The sequence below is a fragment of the Aspergillus fijiensis genome (assembly GCF_003184825.1).
Source record: "Aspergillus fijiensis CBS 313.89 unplaced genomic scaffold BO72scaffold_5, whole genome shotgun sequence".
Taxonomy (NCBI): Eukaryota; Fungi; Ascomycota; class Eurotiomycetes; order Eurotiales; family Aspergillaceae; genus Aspergillus; species Aspergillus fijiensis.
The window spans coordinates 452,043-473,256 of NW_024468981.1; the positions used below are offsets into that span (position 1 = coordinate 452,043).

The window sequence follows — 21,214 nt, forward strand, 5'->3', positions numbered from 1 at the left end:
AATTAACGGAGGGAGTTATAAATAAGGCTCATACTTGAGAGAGCCTGCAAATAGTCTCCGGGGTAAAGAAAAAGGTTGTGAGCTTGCCCAGTGTTCCGAAACTGTGCGTATCGCATTCAGCCTGTTCATCAATTACGACCTGAGAAGAGAATACTTAACACTATGACCCGAACGGTGCTGGCCCTTCTGGCCCTGACATCCTTCGGTATGCCTATCCTGGTTCATTCTTCTCGTAGTACGCAAATCCCCCGTTGATCTAACATTTATCAACAGTGACGGCCGGGCTCGCACCAGGCACCAGAAATAGTACCTGTGCACAATGGTGTCAACAGCGTAACCTCGACAAGACGTGCAAGCCATTGGCAGCCAAAGGGCAAGGTCCCTGTTATACCTGCGGACCTGCCCGAACGGCGACGAGTCAAGAACTCTGCTCTGGCATCTGCACGGACACCAGTACGGATAGCAAAAACTGTGGATCATGTGGGATAGTGGTGAGTGACTAAGGATAGAGTCCCGGAGTCTCCCGGCAATCGATATTTATTCTTTCACAGTGCCCGACCGGATCAACCTGCTCCCAGGGCGTGTGCATCTGCACGAACTCAGGCTTGGGTCTCTGCAACGAAACATGTCCTTCTTTCGATTCCGATAACAATCACTGCGGGGAATGTGGCAACGTGGTGAGTTCATCTCCTCGCAGGGGAGTTCGCAGTTTCGACGCACAGAAACTAACTCGGAGGGCGTTTGCTTCTTGCCCGCCGCGAGCGTCTAGTGCCCTGCACCGTCAACCTGTCAATCCGGGACTTGTGCGCCATGCGCAAGTTTCCAGCCGCAGACTATATATGCGGTCAGAGACCTCCCGTGGGGTGTAGCAGTGGGAGATTTCAACCAGGATGGCCATCTCGATCTTGCCGTGTCGAATGCTGGAAACGAGACCGTAAGCATCTTGCTCGGGACTGGCTTGGGGACCTTCCAGACTCAGGTCGCCTATGCTGCTGGCAGCGCGTCTTTTCAGGTCGCCGTTGGGGACTTCAACGGTGACGGTATTCTGGATCTGGTTTTGGGCACGGGAGCCAATACTGTCAGTCTCTTGTTGGGAACCGGACCCGGAAGCTTCCAGCCACCGCTACAATTCTCCGTTGGGGATGGCCCCGTGGCCATCGCGGTCGGGGACTTCAACCAAGACGGCCGTCTGGATGTGGTGACGGGGAATCATGATGGAGACAGTGTAAGTGTTTTGCTAGGGACTGGCGCAGGGAGCTTCCAGCCCCAGGCTCAATATGCCGTGCTGGACACGCCCGACGGTGTGGCTGTCGGTGACTTCAATCAAGACGGCCATCTCGATATTGTGGCCAGTAACGAGGGCAGCAACGTGGTGAGCATCTTACTGGGTAACGGCGACGGAAGCTTCCAGCCGCAAACTGCAGTCCCGGTCGGATCTGGCCCATATGGTGTGACGGTTGCCGATTTCAACAAGGATAGCCAGCCGGACTTTGCAGTTACAAACTCCCTGGATGCCTCAGCGAGCGTCTTGCTTGGGGTGGGAAACGGGACCTTCCAGCCACAGGCTGTGTTCTCCGTGGGATCCAACCCGAGGGCTATCACAACGGGTGATTTCAACCAGGATGGTGATCTTGACATCGCGGTGACGAACATTGGGGGCTCCTCTGTCAGTATCTTGCTTGGCACGGGGTCAGGGAACTTCCATGTACCTGCGACTACATTTGCAGTGGGCAACAACCCGACTGGAATAGCGGCGGGCGATTTCAACGGAGACGGCTACCCCGATCTCGTTACCACGAACATACTGGATGCCACTGTTAGTGTTCTACTCGGGAAGCCCTGTAACACTTGAGACCATATGATTGAGCCTCTCTCACCCACGCCAGACATCCTGTCTACGGTCATGGGAGCATTTGTGATATCTGAATCTTAAACTGAGTGTATACATGCGGCGGAGGAAAGGTGAACAGAATATGGAACCAGGAATGCGGGGACGCAAATCGGACCTTGTCATGGACTACAGTGACGCTGACTTGCTAAAGGTTTTTGATCTTGTTAGTACTGTAAAAGCCTGAAGACAGTTATTAGTAGAAATAACATTTCACTATAGAAGTCTTACTGGAGAGTATCTATTACACTACGTAGCAATCATTACAACCCCGAATCGGGGAACATCGGCTATTGGCACAACATGTTCCCGGCTGTACCCTATCCACTATCCTATTTCGATGGCAATGCCCAGCCAGTGAAGGAAGCATTCAATTGACGTGACCATAACAGCGTAGGACAATGATTTAAATTAGCCTAGCAGAGCTTCCTCATGCACTCCACTTTAGCCTCGCTCGTTTGCTTGTTCGGCCACTTCAATACGACCTTTACACATCTTGGACGGTACATCGACCATCTTCACTCAAGTTCAGGCCGCTCACAACCGAGATATACTGGAGCTTGTCTATTCTGTGTCCCAGGGGCTATTCGTGTTAGGCCTGAGTAATGTAGGCCGATGGCCTGATATGTATAACCAAGAGGGACGTTATCCGAGCCCTCCCACCTCCTCGAACTCCCTGGGCCATCTCGGCCGTCGAGATGTCGAAAGCATCACGAAAATCCACTTTTAGGGCTGTCCCGCTTCCTGGACGTGTTACTTGGTACGCGGCGACAGGGGTTCACCTCAACCCAGCCAATCAGATCACCAGCTGAGTCGAGATGTCAACTAATCACGAAAATCCACCTTTAAGGCTAAGACATTGGGCGTGCTACTTGGGACGCGTTGACAGGGGTCGCCTCTGGAGGAGCCAAGCAGATCACCAGCTCCGGCGAGATGTCGAAAGTATCACGAAAATCCACCTTTAGGGCTGCAGGAAAATCAGACGTGTTGTCTGGTACGTGTTGAGATGGGTGCACGTGGGTTTGGGTATCTGGCGTTATCTGATCGGTCAACTCCATTACTGTCAACTCCATCGATCGTTCGATCTAGTAAACAAAATCCATAATGTGATTGTCCGTCGCAGTGCGCTCAAGACCCCGGCGAGTCGACGACACAGGTCACCCGAAAGAGAGACTTGTTGACTAGAGTACCTCCGGAGGCTCTGTGCAGGGCTCGCGGGGGGTTGCGCGTTGATCTGTTCTGTGAAGAAGCTGAGCGTGGATTTAGAATGAAGAGAGAGGGATTTCAACGGTGAAGAGCAAGCAATCTTGGGGGAGAGATACGAGAGACAAAGGGGATGATCTTACACAGAGTTCAGGCTGCCACTGTCACCATGATCGTTGGATCTCAACAATTAACATCGAAATGCAACCGATCTGATAGATTGTTATCATAGTTTGATTATCATGTCGTGGTTTGAAGTGCAGGACCAGCTGCATAGCTCTATACTCTCTTCAGCCACGCACTCACTGATTCCACCGTGACGAGAGATTCTATCAACGGTAGCGAGCGTCCGGTCCAAGGTAGCGGTTTGCTGCCAAATAATAACGATTGTTAATCTAGCGGATAGATGCGGTGATATTGTCTCCACATCTCTGCACTACGGACTGATGAAATAAGTCATCCAAGGACGCAGAAAATTCTGGCGGATCAGCTGTAGCTACGCCAGCTTTCGTGACTTATTTTTGTCTGGCGGGATCGAAAAGTGATCCAATTGAAAGATAGTTATGTGTTTTTATCCCTAAACAATTCAGCCTAGGGAAGTACAGTACAACTTTCGTGGACTGCACACAGGCTCACTCGCAAAAGGTTTCCGTTGCACTTTCCTCCCCCTTCCCCTTGTTCTTCTTGTTCTCCATTATGCTATCGCTCTCTCGGGTTCTCTAGTAAGAATACGTGCATGAAGTGTCAAAATGGAGGCAGTGTCCACATATCTAGTGGTGCGTAGGAGGTGTGCTACGGCAGGTAGTGTGGATAAGAATTGGGGCACATCAGGCCTCTTTAATGCCTGGCTTATCGAAAGAGCGATACAAGTAATACTTTGCATTCAACTGCTTCTCAGCACAAACTACCTAGCAATCTCTCCCCTCATCATCCTCACCGTTGACAGAGGAAGGCCCTCATTCAAAGTTTCCAGAGGAGTCGAGAATAAACCATCTTATCTCTCCTCCTCAATGACATACGGCCCCTGCAACACCTGAGTACTGCGAGTAATCACACGGCGATCCTCGCCCCCATCCTGCCCCTGCACCCATTCCACCTTGAAGATCCCACTGCGAACCGCGGTCATTAGACTGGCTGTTGCAACACCACCACACAGGCCCTCTCAAAAAAAGGAAAGGGAGAACGTACTGAACCTTCCCCTCATAGATCTTGCCATCATCCTTCCCGATCACGCGGCCCCGCATGCCGAACCCGAGAGTTCCGCCGCGGCCCTCCGGGTCGCTGGGGTCCGGGGTGGCGACGGGGTCGAAGAACTTGAACTCGAGGAAGGTGTAGCGGGTGCGCCAGTTCTGGACGAAGTTCTTGAAGTCGTCGAAGTGGAGTTTTTCGTAGTTCCACCTGTCGTTGTTATTGGAGGTTAGTGGGATGGGGTTCTGTTTGACGGGGCAGGGGGAAGGGGGGGAGGGTGATAGTTTACTCAAAGGTCGTCTCGGGACTGAAGTTGTCCTCCAGAAGTTTGAGAGCGTCCTCGTCGAAGGGGATCTCATACATCAGGCTTGTTTCTGGGTTAGCGGTAGTTTGAGCGAAGAGCCGCAGAAAGGGGGGGGCACACCGCTGAATGCGCTGGACGTAGTAGAGCAGTGGGATGGTCACCTGCTCCGACTTCGTGGTAGGGGGAGTGGTCTTGCTGGGAAGGGGAATCATTGCTGCGATGATTTTCGACAAGGCTGATTTCATTCAAATTGTTGTTGGATACTTGCGCGGTGCTTGCTGGCAAATGTTGGCAGACAGGGAGAGTGACGTAGGTATAAATATCTTGCTCCGTCAAGATGAGCAGGGAAATGCTTCGACTGCTATACGAGGCTGACGACCTTGGTATCACGCATAGCTTGGACAGCATCGAAGCGAGGGTCAACCGTTCCTCCTCCGATTCGAGGGTCTGTGAAAGGTGTTTGTGGGGATCAGTCCGGATCTTAATTCCTCGTATCGGACTGACAACCAAATCTCCGGTTCTGTCACCCAAGATCGGCGTACGACACTGAAATGTCCGGTACTTACAACAAAATTTGATTTTACTGCACCACGTAGCCATTTGCCTGAGGAGTGCTGGACGATACTGACGTGGATTGTGTGCCACCCGTGTTGGCGATCTGGTGCGACTGGGCTAAGCCATGACAACGGATGTTCCCGCTCCGCAACATGGTTCATCTACACTGTGCAGTACAAATCCACCAGCCCTGCGCAAAACAGCCCCAATGACAAATTTGCTAATAGGCGTCGAAGTCTGCACCGCCTGACTGGGCGATCACTTTCGCATCAGGAATTGTTGACTGCGCTGAGTGTCATCGGGTGCTCTTCTCCCGAGGACTCCGGATGCTAGAATACTTCCCACAGCAAGAACCATTTGCCCCACGGCAATGTCCCACGGATACTGTGTTTGCAAGAAGCCTAGAGGGGCATGATATCATCGAAGTATACAAGGGAACATGATGACATTGACCGTACAACTTAAGTCGATTCGGATTCTCGGTGACCCGAAGGCCAGCTCAGTCGAGAGGGGATAGAGAATATAAGAGGAAGGGCGAAAGGCAATAGAATGGACAAACACACTTCATTCATACTCAGATGCTCACCAGAATGTGACGTACGTAGCCGCGGACATGATCTGAATAAATCAAACACCAATCTTAGATAAGGGTTCAGCACATAAATAAGACTATTAGACAGCGTCGCGATACTCGAAGTTTCGTTTCAAAGCCCCCTATCCTCTAGCGCCCGCCGCAACGTCTTCTGAAATCCAAAGACATGCTCCGGTGATAGCATCGTGTAGTGCGCGCCCGCCACATCATGGAACCGCGGCTCCGACCGCGCGAAATCCTTCCATTTGACCATATGTTCATCGTACCACTGCCGCTTGGACGATGCCACTCCTACAAGCGGGATACAGTAGAAGCAATCGATGCCGGCCACCGACCCTGACGGCTCGTACTCGACTGCCATACTCTGCAGCCCATACGCCAGACATGCCCATTTCAAGAGACCATGCTTTGTCAGTGCGAGCTCTGCCAGCCGGCTCGAGTCGGAATTCGTCCACACGATCTCCAGCGCTTCCTCTTGCAAAATGCTGTCACCAAGTTCCGCCGCCAGGTCATTCGCACGACCTTCGCTCATCAGATCCAAGAAGTAGGCAAGATGAAGCAGACACTGCCGGAAGTCTAGTTGACGCATACGCGACCGGATGTGTGGCGGAAGATTAAAAGAGCCGAGGAAACCTACAGTATCCCCGTGCTGCTCGAGCCGCTTGCTGGTCTCGAAGGCGAGCATGGCACCGTATGAGTAACCGGCGATAGCGTAGGGACCTTGAGGTTGCGTGCGCTTGATTGCGGCATGATAGGTGGCTACTGCCTCACCGATACTATCAAACGGCTGTTCAGACTCGTTGAAGCCCCGCGCTCGGAGCGCGAATACCGGCCGGTCCTGAATATATTTGGTAAGGTTCAGGAACACGAGCACCTCACCCACCCCGGGATGAATCAGCCAGAGCGGTGTCTTGTGACCTTCGTTGTGTAGTACCACCACCGGGTTGTAGATGTGGGGAGCCTCGAGAGTGGCGTTCTGCAGATCTCGGAGGGAGTCCCCGAGGGCTCGGATGGTCTGGTTTCTTAAGAGTGTAATGATTGGGATTTCCTCAGACAGGTCTAAGCGTTCCTCAAGGGCCTTCTTGAGCTTGATCAGCTCGATTGAGGTGACGCCCAAGTCTAGAAATGGGCTTTGTACTCCGAAGTCTTCGTCATCTAGCCCAAGGGTGTCAGTAAAAATGGAGAGGAGAGTAGATTCAAGTTCGTCTCTCGGTGGTACTTTTGTAATGCTTCGGTAGAGCTTGACCATTTTGCTATTCAGCTTCTGGTAGGGTTGATACTCCCCTCTCTCGTAGCTGCCTTTTATCTGCGCCCTCGATAATTTGCCCAGTGCTGTTTTTTGAAGAATGTTCTTCGAAAGTGGAATGATCTGTGGTCGTGCCCCAGTGCACATCATGACTGTCTTGGAAATCTCTTCCGTTGTTTCGACGCGGGCGACCATGTCATCTGCCTGGTATGTGGGTACGTAGACCAGACAGACCTCTTCCGTCTCACCTCCCGGGGGCAGCGAAGAGAAGCAACAGTTATATGTAGGCGTGAGGCCTGTAATATTCGCATCCTCCAGTGCTCTCTCAATGGTTTGAGGGTTGTACTTCAGTCCGTTGACGATCATTGTGTCCTTAGCACGACCGGCCATGACGAGATAGCCATTGCAGTCAAGGAAGCCATGATCGCCCGTTTTGAACCATCCATCGCTTGTGAACGAGTCTGCCGTGGTTATCGGATTGTTGAAGTAGGACTTGAATACCACCGAGCCGGTGACTTCGAGGTTGCCAATCTCCCCTGGCGGGACGCAGGTGTTGGCGGGTGAGCCATCTGTGATCCGAACCTGGATACCCGGCATGCATCGACCAACTGCCGCAAATTCTAGCTTCTGGTCCTGATCATAATCAGGACAACGTGTATTGAAGATGGAGCCAGCACAAGTCTCAGTCATCCCGAATCCCGGCACGATGACATTCGAGGGCGTGCCGTATCGGGCTAGCAGCGTCGAGACATCGACGCAGGTTCTGGTCACATTGGCTTCACCTCCGGACGCGATGTATTGTAGGCAGCTGAGATCCCATTGGGGCGGATCGTGTAGGTTCTCAAGGGCAGCTCGGAGTTTAGCTAGGAAGAAGTTGGGCGCGAATGTGCGGCAGACACGGTGTGTGTCGATCAAGTCAAGGAATGTGGTCGGACTGGCCAAGAGATCCGAGCCAGGAACATGTACCTGATTCATGCGAGCGAGCATTGCTTGCAGATGGATCTCAACCAAGGCTGCGACGTGGTCGAGATGTACCCAGTTCATTAAGCTTTCCCCGGCAAGCGGGATGACAGAAAGCTTGCCGACATTCGCTGCCAGGACCTGACCGTGGCTAAGGCAAACCGCTTTGCAGTTCCCAGTGCTACCGGAGGTGAGTAGCATAACAGCAGTATCTTCTGGCCCAGGATCGATAGCCATGTCTTTCATGAAAGGCGATCCCGATAGATTCAAGGATTCAACGGGCACGGGTTGTATCGCCTCTTGATCACGGAATTCAGGCATCTGGCTCTCTCGAGTCAAGCACAACGGATGCTTCAGCATGACTGATAGATGCTTTAGATGAGCTGTGCGAAGGAAGGGGCTGTTTGGAAGTGCTGTGGACATGACCGGGATACATCCTGCCAACATCACCGCCCAGAACCAGACAATGTTGTCCCAATGGGCAGTGAAGTGCAGAAGAACTGGAGACTGGACAGAGAGATCTCTGGTACCCCCCCGGCGAAGTGCCTGGCTAGCCTGACGTGCCTCATGCAGGAGCTCGTGATAGGTGTAGCTGCTGCGGCACTTGGTTGAGCCCGAGGGGTAACAAATAATCTGACCACTCTCCCTCTCACTAGCCACAGTGTCGAGCAGTTGAACGAGATTTCTGAACGCCATATTGTTGAAATCCGGGCAGGTCCTGACCAAGAAACAGAGCACAGTGTCTTGATAGCGCAAAGACACAAATCTAAAATGATTGTAAGGGAAGTGCCGACTCTCCACGCATATAACGGCACCCCCTTATATCTTTCCGCAGTTTTCAATCCGGGGATCATTGCCTCTCGAATCCCGACCGGCTTAACAACCGGCTTTACAATCAGAGGTCCGTTAGGTCACCTCGGAGTAAGTCAAAGCTTGCGAACCTTACTCTGCTTTCCGGATCTCGATGTCCAAGGAAATGACCGCGCCGTACCATTGACTTGTGAGACCACATGGATATGAGCGAGGTGGCTGAATTGATTATGTGGCAATCTCATCAGGCCGTGCGAGATGTCAACACCATCATCACTCGACGGAGACTTCGGCGTGAGATAGGCTCGGCCGAGAAGAGTCTAGAATTGCAGTCTCCAAGCCAGTGCTGACAATCATCGAGTATCCTAGCTTCGGACATTTCCGGCTTGGGAATGCACGAGGAGACCCGTGGAGCTTTGCAATGTGGGAAATGGATGTCATCATAGAACTGGAACCGCGACTGTAAAGCTGACATGGGTGGTACCTCCGACGTAAGCGTCCCGTTTGACTTCGAGATGAAGAGGCTGTAGAACTTGAACGAGGAGGACTATCACAAAGTCTATTTGAGCTCGTGAAGGAAGAGGAGGGGGGAAGGAACTAGCTTGTTGTGGGCGATGGTGAGTGTTAGTTGTACCGATGGTGTCAAGAGGTAGCTGTGACTTATCTTACCGGGGAGTAAACATTTCGGGGAGGAGCAAATGAGATAGGCCAATAGAATAAGCTTCGAGAATGAAGAGTAAAGCCGATGACGCGCTGGAAAGAACATAAAGGTTGTGCAGCGAATGTCGTTGACGTTAACACTCGAGGACACTGGGAGCAAGGAGGAGGGATGGAAGAGACGGAGGAAATGGAGATTCGGCATCTGGCAGGTTGTGGTTGCCGCCTAAGAAGGAAATGTGCAAGTCCTGGCAGATGACTTTGTTCGCTCTAGTGCTTTGACTCCTAAGCCAACAAAACGGCATTATTGTGATTTGGAACATTGGCCGACTACGACAACGATTGGTGCTAACACAAGAAAACGGTGAATTGAGCCAATCTGATCCTATAATTCGAGCAAAAGATCCTGCAACAAAATCGACCAACAATTCAAACACCACTACATCCTTTCCTCGCCCTGCTTGACCGCAAAGATCAGGGCCTGGTACGGGTCCAACCCGTGATACTGAATGTTCATCAGCTTCAGACCCGCCGACTCCAGTAGATCTGCCCAAGCTCCACGGGTCCGTTCCTGCGCCCCGACGTTCGCCATCATCTGTAGATCCATCGCAGTAGCCATCCAATTTACCCCACTGTTGGGAAGAACCATTTCATCGAGAAGAAGGGTAGATCCGTTGCGCATCGCCTTTGCTGTATTGCGCAGAATTGGTTGACAGCTGCTGTCAGCGAAGTCGTGGAGAACGCCCCGGAAGTAGTAGAATTTGGCACCTATCGCCGGTCAGCAAGCGTGACGCGGGATTGATCGTCTCCGGACCTTACCTATGACAGGCTGTTCCTCGAATATATCGTAATGCATCTTCTCAACCCCTGGAATGGTGGGGGCAGCCTCCATCACCTGAGGCAAGTCTTGAAGGATGAACCGACCGGGAATGTCAGGATCATACTGGAGAACCCGCTGGCATTGATGGCCGGTGCCCCCGCCCACGTCCACAAACAAGACCTCGTCTGTTGCCGTTTTCTTACTGCGAAGAACGGTGGCAAGTCTGGCCCAGTTGGTGGTCTGATTCCTTTGGAAATGCATGTGGTTGTGGAACATGGCGCATTTCTCCGGGTGGGCTTTCAGGAACGCGAACAGATCGCCTTTGCACCCGAATGCGTCATGCAGAGGCAGATTGAGAGAGTCCGTGGGGTTGCTATAGCCGGTTCGCTCGAGGAATGGGGGCATTTTGGCCATCACCGGAAGAATTAGCTCGTAACTTGAAGAGCAATGCCATATTAGCGAAGTGCTTATTCACCGGCGCTGGCGCTCGGTCGAGAGAAGGTGGCAGCCTTACTAGGCGTTAATATAGCTTTCGCCCTTGGGAGTAGCCAAGGCCAGGGTCATTTTACTCGCTGCAAAGACGTCGGGTCCGAGCTCTGTGATCATTCGGACGCTCGCGAGATAGCGCATAATCCGCCCTTTTATACATTAGCTTCCTCATACGATCAATGGAGGTTTCTGTACCAAGCAATATCTCATCAGCAGAAGTCTCTTTGGCCAGCCGATCTAGATGAATGCCCGAATCACTGGAGGCGAGCAGATGAAAGAGACGCAGCCTGACACCAATTCGCGCAGCATATAGCTCGAGGGGCTATCGCGTCGTTAGCATCGCTTCACCAGGGCGTGAATAGACATACGGCAAAGGTGATGCGCTGCACCGCATCTTCGTCAGGCTCGAGGGATATTATGAGATCCCGCAGCTCATTCACCAGCCGGCTGCGATTGTCTTCATCAAGACACTTGGCAAGATCCTTGACATGATCGAGAGCTTCATCCATCTTGTGTTGATTGAGGGGATACTGTGTGCAGTGAGGGGGTTTGTTAGATGTTCGATGTACGGAAGTATGTTGAGATGGTGGGTGATAAGACCACCGTGGTAAAAAAGACAGGGTAGGCTCCTGTTTCGGCATGGATTTAAAGGCAATACAGGCAAGAGAATCGGTGTGTAAAAGAACCAAAGTATATTGGCCTGGAACTATGTGAGCTAGGAGAGTTTCGAATTAACCGATCCACCCATGTGAATTTGTAACAACGCCGTAAAGTGACACCTGATTGCGAAAGCTAAAGAAGAAAGTCGGAGACCATGAATGCACCCAAACTCAACTCATTGATGTCAATGTCATCCATTTCCCTCGGGGCACACTCCGACGACAATTTTCCAAAGTCATCATCATTTACCATCTCCATCTGTCTCATCAACAAAACAATTTTCAACCTTTAAGCCACTTACGTATCAATCACGCTCGTTGTTGCTCTGTACAGTGGTTCTCTATATTTTGGTTCCACCAGAAGCTACTTCAAAAACCTTCTCGGGTTGAACCAGGCCTAGACTCTGACTTCTTCTAGAATTATGACAGAATATTGACTCAAGGTGGCTGGGAAACCGTCATGCGCGTCTGCTCTGTGAATCGGCATGTGATCCGGATCATATGAAATTCATGCGAATGAGTGAAGCAGCAAACTGGACCCTGGCGCAATCCAGCCAGCCACTTGGTCCCTCACGATCGAGGATCGACTACCACAGCAAGGATGACCTCCTAAAAGCGGCAGTATACACACATACTGCTGCTGTCATTCTCGGACTGCACGCGTCAACGATTACCAACATGACAAGCAAATGTTATGAATCAAATAGCCTCTCCGAACGAAACTCCATCCCGTCCCGCTTTTAAGACATCTTCTGGTCCAGAACAGGGGACCCATTTCTCAAGTCTCCATGCCAAAGATTTCTCAGCAATTAAGATCTCACTCAGAATCCGGACGCGGATTCACCATGATCACGCAAGAGGGGCAAGCTGCTCAACTGCCAACTCTCACCAAGGGAGGGACGGCCGCCGCTGATCTCCCCGTCCGCTCGGTATGTCAAGGCAAGACAAGCTCCCCTCAACTAGGAGAGCTTGCAGCTTCCATCAGCACCGCGACCAGAACAATCGCGGAGCATCTTAAGCAACGGGACCTACCGTATCCGTCCTTCGAGGCTAACGGGGGAATCACTCTTCCCCGCGAGCTGCAGCAGGCAAAGGAATCAATCCTAGATTCGGCCTCTGAGCTGCGATACCTGCTCACAGACCCCGTGAGCGCCTTCTTCGAGGGAGCAGTAAGTCCCAGCGCGTTCAGTTCCATTCTTGCGAACCATAGCTGACAGTAAGGTGTAGCCGGTGGGTTTCATGAGTATGATACTGATTCATCGCTTCAACATCGCGAATCTAATCAAGCCGGACATGGAAATGAGCTTTTGCTCGATCGCAGAGCAGACTGGCCTTAAAGAGGGGGTGGTCAAACATGTGCTTCGCCATGCAATGACCCTGCGGGTGTTCCGCGAGTCCCGACGGGGATTTGTGGCCCACACCCCTCGGTCGGTGGTGATGAGAGATGGCGATATAGCAAGCTGGATGGCGTTCTCTATTGACGATCTGACAGGGGCTATTCTTTGTGTAAGAGTTACGGCTATCTCGATGTGAGAATTAGCACTGACTGTCCTTCATTCCAGGCGCCCGATGCGATGCAGAAATGGCCACGATCGGGTGAGCCCAACCAGACGGTAAGCTCCACTTGCGTGTACCGTCTATCGCACTTGTGCAACGACAGGTCGCTAATGACGGTTTCATCATATGCTAGGGTTTCTCCCTCGCCGAGAACACGGATCGAGCGATTTATGAAGTCCTAGACGCAGATCCTGCGCGCGGTGCCCGGATGGCTAATGCCATGAACGTGTGGGCTTCAAGCGAGAGTTATTCGGCCTCGAAAGTAGTTGATTCATATGACTGGAGTCGTCTGGGGTCAGGCACGGTTGTGGATATTGGCGGCTCACGAGGACAGGTTGCGGTGGCAGTGGCCTCGAGGTTTCCAGCGTTGAAGTTCGTGGTGCAGGACCTCGAAAGCACCATAGCTGGAGCCGAGGTAGACTTGCCACCCCAAGTCGCCGACCGCGTGAGCTTTATGGCTCACGACTTTTTTGAAGAGCAGTCAGTTCTTGCTTCGGCATACTTTCTGCGATGGGTCCTGCACAACTGGTCGGACAAGTACTGTATCAAAATTCTCCGTGCAGTGATCCCTGCGCTGCGACCTGGGGCACGGGTCATTGTCAATGAGATCTGCATGCCTGAGCCCGGAGAGGTTCCTTTGTGCAGAGAAAGGTTGGCACGGTATGTTGCACTGATTATCGCCATGGGATTTTAAGCTAATGGGCTGTGACAGGACGATGGGCTTGGGCATGATAGGCCTGTTCAACGCCTATGAGCGAGATATAGAAGACTGGACCCGGCTCTTTGAGCAAGCGGACCCGAGATTTCAATTGCTCGGTTGTCGGCACCTGGAAGGTGCGGAAATGGCTTTGATCGAATTTGAGTGGACCGGATGATCACATTGGTGAACATTATGATCTATTGTGCTTTGCAGGAAAAGATGATAATAGAACGGAAGTTCAGAGTCTTTTATCAAATGCCAGTAGTCAATTTCTATGATTTCCAAAACTTGTAAGGGTTCAACAACTCCACTCCAGCCCAGAACCACCATTGCGGCTGGCCTTCCTTATCACTTTCAACATCCCCAGGAGCGACAGGCATCTCAATAGCCTTTATTGCAAGTGCAGTAGTCAATCCCCGGCTCCCGATCTTCACCCCGGTCGATCCAAATCTATAGACCCAGCTTGTAGGGAAGCCGCCATCCTCACACTGCATGTCCCGCAATGCTCTCTCATCGAGCATATTCGACATCCCAAGCAGCTTACACGCATAGACTCGCATGGCCAGAGAAATAGCGTCGTCAACGGCACCAACTCGCTCATATACTCTTTCTCTCAGGAGAGGCATCAGCCGAGCGCGGAGTGGACTGCTCTTCAGAAAGACCGAGAGCCTGGCTAGAAAGTACAAGAAGGCGTCCGGACTGATGTAGTATCTCGTGCCCTGCAGGTAGGCTCTATGTCGCAGCACGTCCAGCACCCAGTTGAAGGTGGCGAGTAACTCGGATTCTCGGCCGTTCTGGGCGAACAAGCTAAGCACGTTCACACAGACGACTGGGTCGACTCGCGGACGAGTGGGATCAAAATATGTCTTCAGAGGGTTTGTAAGCGGGGAAGATGCAGATGAATTGACGATGATCATACCGGGACTATCCCATCATTGTCCAGAAGCAGCAGAATCTCATCCATCACATCGGCGGCGACGTCTTTATGAATGGGAAGGACCGAGAGCGCTATAGAGGTGGTGTCCAGGTCGTTGGGGAAGGTGCTCGTCGGCGACTGAGGAACCCCTGTTCACGGTCCAACCGTATCAGTAGCTGCAACGCCTTGCTCTGGGAGAATTTGACCAACCGATGAAGTAGTTCCATGTTCGGTCCCAAGGTTCTAGTTCAATCAAGTCTCTAATCCCAGGTTCGTTAGAGACTCCACATGCCATACACAGACGTTGATAGAGAAGCTCACCGGTCGCCCGTCAGCTCGAGAATCAGTAACTGCGCAAAGTTTTCGTGGATCACTGAGTTATTGCTAGTCACAGTGAGGAGCCTCTTTGCATTCGAGCGGAGATACGTCAAGCCCCGAGAGACAGGGTCCCCCATCAGGTTCATGATCCGCTGCTTGAGATCGGTGACGTTCTGGAACACCACGCCGTGCATCCCCACGGACTGCGCGACCAAGACATTCTCCGTTTTGTCGTCCACGAACACGACCTCGTCAGGCCTTAACCCGGCTTCTGTGAGAACAAACCGATAGAATCCAAGATCTGGTTTGCGCATCCCAACGACCCCGGAGAGATAGACATGGTCGAAAACAGGATAGCTGTCCACGATGCGATTGACACAATCCTGTTCCGCATGGGGCGTGTTCGTCATGCCGTACACTTTGAGCCCGGGGTTGCGCTTCCTTATCTCGCTGACAAGCTGAAGTACGGCGTGGTTCAATTCCAGGCTTTGACGGGCCTGTTCCATGGTGGAGGCCATGTCCGCAGCGCTGATGGATAACCGTTCGACAAGCTTCGCATAACATTCTTCTTCGGAATACCTCCCGCACTCGTATTCAAACCATATCTCGGAGGACATGATTTGTCTGAGCTGCGCTGGGGAGAGCGGGCTTTGGGCTGGCGGAGTCCATAAGCATAGAACTCCGGCGAAGTCGAGGATCAGTGCTTTGACGGAGGACATGGTTGTGCGCGAAATCGAGCTAGATTCTTTTCGAGCCCACAAAAAGAATCGGCCACTAAAAAATTTGATCGCGTAGGGAACGATGTAGGCTGCTATATATCGTCATACAGAAGCGTGATGAGGAGTCCAGCTTGGAAGCATTCCCGATTCACGGCGCCGTCTGGAGGGCAAACCCCACAACTACTAATCATAAAGCTCTAGTCTTGGCTGCAGCAAGCTTCTAGGGGGGTTTGGATCAGGCGACGAGGCGCTATGCGACAAAGTAAGAATGGATCTCTGTGGCATATGAAAGGCGCTAAGAAGATGACGAGCACATCCATAGTTGACAAACGAGAGATGATCAGTGAAAACGGCTAGGCGACAATCCATGCAAAAGACTTAGTGTATCTGTCTGCATAAAAATTTCCACCTTACTATAATTTCTGTTTGACCTACTTGGCTATAACCAAACTCGAACACCAGACAATCACAGTCGCATATTGTTTAGTGATCAAGATATGCCTGCCACTGTCAGACAGACCCTTACAATTAAGACCCAAGCAGATGCGCATCAGTTTCGAGTTTGTCTAGACTACCCGTCACGAGGTAATGTACAATTAAGCTAGGTAATCCGACCCGCACGATACGAGCCCCGGACCAAAAGGATTGCATTGCGGGGCCACTCTATGTGTGCCGGACGGGGCGCTAGCAGAGAAGATGCAGCCTAGTCAGTAGACTAAGTTTTGATTATTCTATACATCTGGCGGGAGCGGGAGCTGTCGACTAATCATTCCTTGACCCTTCCTTTGCGGGATCGGAAGACAGCTGCTAGCTCGAGCCCGAGGAGCAAATCAGGCCTTTTACTGTCGAACACACTTCATCTTGTTTAGATTATGACGTGTATGGGTGGGTGGTAAGTGGGATAGAATGTGCAGTGTGTAAAGAGATGCTGAGATGTAGATCCATTTCCCATTTTCACATCCATCATCTCCGAGTCTACCAAGATGTATCATTCATACGTTGCCCACGGCAGAATATGAATTAAAAACGTCACATCGGAAACACACGAACAAATTCGCCTTGTAAACCCCGTCCTGTTGACCCAAACCGATTACCGCACATCGACTATCATCTACAGACAGAGACAATCCTGACTCCTTCATACTCCTCCCTCCCCGCCCGTAGCGCCTCCCCCCTCCTAGCAGCCGCATCCCACTCAGCACCCTCCAATTCCCACTCGGGAGTGGCATCACCCGGGAACAACTGCCGCAGGATCTCGCCCACGACCACAACGATCATGCGTATCGAAAAGACCCGGGCGGAAGGGCATTTCATCTTCCCCACGGCGAACGGGATCCAAGCGAATTGCTGCGGTCCGATCAAGGACGAGCGAATTCGCCGTCCACCAGGCGTAAGGAATCGCTCCGGATGGAATTGTTGCGCGGTCGAGCCCCAGTGGCAAGGATCTCGCTGGATGGCCTCAATATCAATGGATGCGGGTACCCGGCTGATGCGGCGGATGGGCGGATAGAGGCGGAGGGATTCATATGCTATCGCTAGCGCAAGAGGGTCCGGGTTGTGGTCCGGTCGGCAATCCCTAAGAGCCAGGACGTATTTCGGTTGGCGGGCGCCGGGCTGAAGAACTGCGAGGAGAGTGTACAGGGTCGAGCGCCAAGGGGCTTCGAAGGCGGGGAGGAGCAGGTTCAGCGGGTTGAACTCTTCCGGGGGCGGGGAGCCTGAGACGCGGTAGAGGATCGTCTCCGCCAGCTCCGTCGACACTGCAGCGTCAATGAAGACGTGGCGCAGGGCTTGGATCAAGGCGTCCGCCGAGCCCCGCAGATCCTCGGGAATGTCCTGGGAGGCGGCAGCTGTCACCTGAGCGTGCCGTTTGCCCTCTACGCTGATGCGATGAATGTCCGAGCCGAGGTAGCTGAGTTTGTCGGCGCCGATGTTTTCGATCTCGAAGAGAGCTTTAAGAACGGCGGCAAGAGAGGTGGTGAGGCTGATCTGTCGTAGGTCGGCGGTGACGGTGCAGCCACCCGGTATTGTGCGTCTGGTGAACAGAGGCTGGATGGCCTTGCCCACTACTCGAGCGATGCCTACCCATGCACTGTCATCTACTTTAGCAAGTGCCTTGTACAAGGCATGACGGTACGAAAGCTGTAGGTCTACCGAGTCTGACACGAAAGGGTTGTTGAGCCGCCATAAAGTCTTCAAGACTGGTGCACCTGCTCTGGCTGCTCGCATCGCGACGGTGGAGTTCTGTAATATGACGATCGGGTTCTCCACTTCGATCGATTTAAGCCAGACCTTGTCACCAGGGTCTTCATCGCTGCTATCTGCATACAGTAGAACATAGCCGACCATCGCACCCAGCAACAGAATGAAGAGCACGATTTCTTCGCTCATCCTCGGATATCACGGGCTACGCAATCACAGGCTGGGAAGGCGAAAGACCTTAGCAGGGACAGCGTCGTGCCATAGGAAACGAGGCCCTGCTACAACGAGATTTCTGTGAGTGATCCATACGGGCGCAGTGCACAGTATCCCACGCGGCGCCGGAGCAGGGGAAGGAAAAAAAAAGAACCTGCTCGGGAGCCGGGGGCGAGGGGGGGTTTATACTCCGGCGGGTTTGCGCGGCTTCCTCATTTGGCCGGCAACCCACGAACAATTTGACTTGACCACCACATAGAGTACGAGTGATACCGATCATCCCGGTGAAGCGAAGAGGACCACACCTATGTTGCAGAATAGACTTACCTTGCATTAATACTCGTGCGAACGATTGTTGTCTGGCGATATCGCCTTCGAAGCAGCGCAGATTGATTCCGAGTAAGGCCGAACCGAGAACACACAGGCCACCGTAGACGCTGTTTTCGACGGGGCACTGGACAAACTGAAAGCGTCTCGACTCAGTAGGTATGTCGTCCACTGTTGACGAATCCTTGCTCTCATCACAGATGACCGTCCGAAAAGGATGCTTAGCCCGAACCGTGCACGGGTGGCAGAAAATTGAGTGGATAGGATAGCGGGTCTTATAAGCGGTGCGGAGTGCTCTTCGAATCGCCTATCATATGGAATAGTATTACCATCCCAATTCGGCTGTCCAATGATCATGTACGCATCTACATCGACCCCGACGTCTGTATTACAGCCAAGACATTCGCTTGCGGGGTATTTGCACATGTGAGACAGAAGAAACGACCGGAGATGGAGCTTACCAGCTCAGCGTCGTCAGTTTTCGCGGGTGGCCTGCGCTGGGTTGTACTGTCACATGCTTGCATTCTACCTTATGGCTTCTGAAAATGAATGCCTGTGATCGGATCGAAGAATAGAAAAGAGGACAAGGAATTTATCATAAGATTCATATAATCTCGTTCTAATAACGTTCATGATTGAACTTATGGATTATCATTGCGGGATATGACGAGCCCATGAAGTCAACTAACGTAGGAAGAGGATACGGAAAAAAGAGAGGTCATTTTGGACCCGACCGCATGGAAGACTAGAATTAATCGAATTTGACGAATGTAGGACTATTCACATCTGATCTCCCATTCCAGTGACACTATATACAGCAACCTGCATTCAGCATCCAGAAAGCCTGCGTCTAGCAGTCCTCCTCATCCTCCTCAGTAGCGGCGGTGGCAACGGTCGACTGAGTGGTGAGGGTGGTGTGGGTGGCGCTGTCGACGGTGATGGCGGCGGAGCCGCTGCTCTCGTAGCCCTCGACGGCGACGATCTGGTAGTTGAAGGTACCGAGCTCGAGGCCGAGGTTCTCCCAGGCGTCGAAGTGGTTCTTGGTGGTGACGGTGCCGCCGACGCGAGCGTCGTCGCGGATGGACCAGTACTGCTTAAAGGTGCTGGTGCCCTCGATGGAGGCGGCGTTGGTGCGGGTCGACTCGTAGATCTTGTAGGTGCTGCCATCGCTGGTCACGGTGCCCAGCTGGGTCAATCCGCTGGATGGGTTGTAGTCGCCGTAGTGCTCGACGATGTAGTACTCGACCAAGGGGCTGGTGGTCCAGCCGTAGACGGAGAGGTAGCTGTTGCCGTTGTTGGTGGGGGTCCAGGTACCGGTGTAGGTGATGTCGCTGATAGGAGCGTTAGATCGAGGCATACAAGAAGGAAAGCGAGAATGTGACCTACCGATCACTGCCGGTGCTCCAGCCCTTACCGGCAACAAAGTTGCCAGCATCGCTCCATTCCACGGAGTATTCACCAGCATTGCCGTTGGTGTAGGTGACAGAGCCTTCGTTGTTCGTCCAGAAGGAGTAGAAGTACCCATTCGAGGTGCCTTCGCTGGAGGTGGTTAGGCTGCGCTTGGCCATCTCCATGAGTGCAAGACGGTTCGGGGCCGCCAGGGCGCCCGAAGCAGCCGAAAGAGCGAGTAAAATGTTAGAAAGAGCGACCATTGTGGTGGTTTTGTTGGTGGTGTGGTAAGGAATGTATTGGATGCTGGTAGTGGAAATAGTGAATGGATAGAGAAGCGCAGCTTAAGGCACCGGAAATGAATCGTCATGCCGACTCTATAAGTACTCCGAGCCGCGGTGCAGTGAATCTGACCAAGGATCGAACAGGTGAGACACTACCGTCTGTCGTAAATTAATTCTCGTGGTTTTGGAGGTCGGGGCGTGCTCCTGGATCATTTCAGTAGCCGTCGTGTTTCAAATTGATATTCCCACCCACCTTTGTCCCCGCCGGCCCGTCTTCAGTGCGTTTGGCATTAGATCCAATAATAACCTCACTTTCAGTCTTTAGTCTCGGAAAGGCTTTGGTAGCGCAAACATTGGTGAAGAAAGTGGAGCTCGGACATTTGACTTAGGGTGGAAAATAGCCGGATTGGTGACTTGACCCTGCTTTTGCTGCTGTTCTCCGCCATAGACGTCAGGGTGTCTGGAGCACTCAGCGATGCTTATTTTAGCACATGGCGTTTCTATTCAGAATCTAACTGAGATACCGGACTGCTTGGGTGGCCCGGGTTACAAGTCAATAGTTCGTTGAATAAATTAAACGGTGACATGAAGCTAAACAAAGGGAGCCGAGGCTAGTGGTCTACTCCGTACATACCGAAGAGTGCCACACTCAGGGGTTTGAATGACGCTTTGGGGATAGGACACTCCGCATCAAAGCCTGGACTGAACATTGAGAGACAGATGTAGCTCTTGAGTCCAACAGAGCTTGATGATGCGTGAGTTTGTGACAATGAGCGGATATGAAGGGTGGTTGAGATATTTCGTAGCCTAGTGGTGATTTAGAAGTTACTACTACCTAGTAGGTACGCACTGATAGATTACACTAGTCTCATGGCCCGTCCGATCACAGGCAATGTTTGACTAGGAGGGTAAGATCAGCACATACGACCACACGGTGTGGAAAACAGGGCTTCCCGTCCGCTCAGCCGTACTTAAGCCACACGCCGGGAGGTTAGTAGTTGGGTGGGTGACCACCAGCGAATCCCTTCTGTTGTATGTTTTTGTCGCCTCCAGGTCCTTTTTCTTTAGGTCATTTTTCTTTGTCCCTTAATTGTTCTCTATGAGTCTAGATTCTATTGGAAGATAGAGAGACCGATAGCACTTCTTCCAAAGCTACCGGTACTCATACATTCACTCTATTCAGCACACTTACTAATATTTCCACCATGCCCAGAACGAACC

At 52.2% G+C, this 21,214-nt stretch overlaps 8 protein-coding genes across 8 annotated transcripts; 2 read left to right on the forward strand and 6 right to left on the reverse strand.

The window, feature by feature from the left end:
- Positions 1-69: 69 nt before the first annotated feature.
- Positions 70-2,033, forward strand: BO72DRAFT_208516 (integrin alpha N-terminal domain-containing protein). The gene is made up of 4 exons (XM_040939641.1): positions 70-205; positions 274-491; positions 552-677; positions 770-2,033. Exons 1-4 carry the CDS (start codon positions 163-165, stop codon positions 1,850-1,852), a joined length of 1,470 nt encoding a protein of 489 aa, XP_040805496.1. The 5' UTR covers positions 70-162; the 3' UTR covers positions 1,853-2,033.
- Positions 2,034-4,085: 2,052 nt separating this feature from the next.
- Positions 4,086-4,795, reverse strand: BO72DRAFT_492318 (uncharacterized protein; the record flags this gene model as incomplete). The annotated part of the gene is made up of 4 exons (XM_040948284.1): positions 4,086-4,200; positions 4,280-4,489; positions 4,569-4,646; positions 4,704-4,795. 4 exons carry the CDS (start codon positions 4,793-4,795, stop codon positions 4,086-4,088), a joined length of 495 nt encoding a protein of 164 aa, XP_040805497.1.
- Positions 4,796-5,842: 1,047 nt separating this feature from the next.
- Positions 5,843-8,699, reverse strand: BO72DRAFT_516459 (non-ribosomal peptide synthetase; the record flags this gene model as incomplete). Its single annotated transcript, XM_040949584.1, has 1 exon — positions 5,843-8,699. The coding sequence occupies exon 1, from the start codon at positions 8,630-8,632 to the stop codon at positions 5,843-5,845; it is 2,790 nt and encodes a 929-aa protein (XP_040805498.1). The 5' UTR covers positions 8,633-8,699.
- Positions 8,700-9,842: 1,143 nt separating this feature from the next.
- On the reverse strand, positions 9,843-11,221 carry BO72DRAFT_465380 (S-adenosyl-L-methionine-dependent methyltransferase; the record flags this gene model as incomplete). Its single annotated transcript, XM_040946708.1, has 5 exons — positions 9,843-10,171; positions 10,223-10,659; positions 10,738-10,861; positions 10,908-11,025; positions 11,081-11,221. 5 exons carry the CDS (start codon positions 11,219-11,221, stop codon positions 9,843-9,845), a joined length of 1,149 nt encoding a protein of 382 aa, XP_040805499.1.
- A 995-nt stretch (positions 11,222-12,216) lies between these two features.
- BO72DRAFT_465381 (sterigmatocystin 8-O-methyltransferase) lies at positions 12,217-13,803 on the forward strand (the record flags this gene model as incomplete). Its single annotated transcript, XM_040946709.1, has 5 exons — positions 12,217-12,540; positions 12,599-12,877; positions 12,934-12,984; positions 13,062-13,588; positions 13,641-13,803. 5 exons carry the CDS (start codon positions 12,217-12,219, stop codon positions 13,801-13,803), a joined length of 1,344 nt encoding a protein of 447 aa, XP_040805500.1.
- A 22-nt stretch (positions 13,804-13,825) lies between these two features.
- Positions 13,826-15,581, reverse strand: BO72DRAFT_516474 (HAD family hydrolase; the record flags this gene model as incomplete). The annotated part of the gene is made up of 5 exons (XM_040949585.1): positions 13,826-13,873; positions 13,988-14,494; positions 14,548-14,693; positions 14,755-14,804; positions 14,866-15,581. 5 exons carry the CDS (start codon positions 15,579-15,581, stop codon positions 13,826-13,828), a joined length of 1,467 nt encoding a protein of 488 aa, XP_040805501.1.
- A 1,107-nt stretch (positions 15,582-16,688) lies between these two features.
- On the reverse strand, positions 16,689-17,969 carry BO72DRAFT_492323 (uncharacterized protein; the record flags this gene model as incomplete). Its single annotated transcript, XM_040948285.1, has 1 exon — positions 16,689-17,969. The coding sequence occupies one exon, from the start codon at positions 17,967-17,969 to the stop codon at positions 16,689-16,691; it is 1,281 nt and encodes a 426-aa protein (XP_040805502.1).
- A 1,201-nt stretch (positions 17,970-19,170) lies between these two features.
- On the reverse strand, positions 19,171-20,151 carry BO72DRAFT_483145 (glycoside hydrolase family 11 protein; the record flags this gene model as incomplete). The annotated part of the gene is made up of 2 exons (XM_040947779.1): positions 19,707-20,151; positions 19,171-19,651 (listed from the first exon to the last, which is right to left on the reverse strand). Exons 1-2 carry the CDS (start codon positions 19,970-19,972, stop codon positions 19,171-19,173), a joined length of 747 nt encoding a protein of 248 aa, XP_040805503.1. The 5' UTR covers positions 19,973-20,151.
- Positions 20,152-21,214: the final 1,063 nt, after the last annotated feature.

What these genes read in the sequence shown, in the direction of transcription:
- BO72DRAFT_208516 (XM_040939641.1), top strand. Translation starts at nt 163, where the DNA reads ATGACCCGAACGGTGCTGGCCCTTCTGGCCCTGACATCCTTCG. An exon ending in GTGGATCATGTGGGATAGTG is followed by an intron (nt 492 to 551) that starts GTGAGTGACTAA and finishes ATTCTTTCACAG; the next exon opens with TGCCCGACCGGATCAACCTG. An exon ending in GCGGGGAATGTGGCAACGTG is followed by an intron (nt 678 to 769) that starts GTGAGTTCATCT and finishes GCGAGCGTCTAG; the next exon opens with TGCCCTGCACCGTCAACCTG.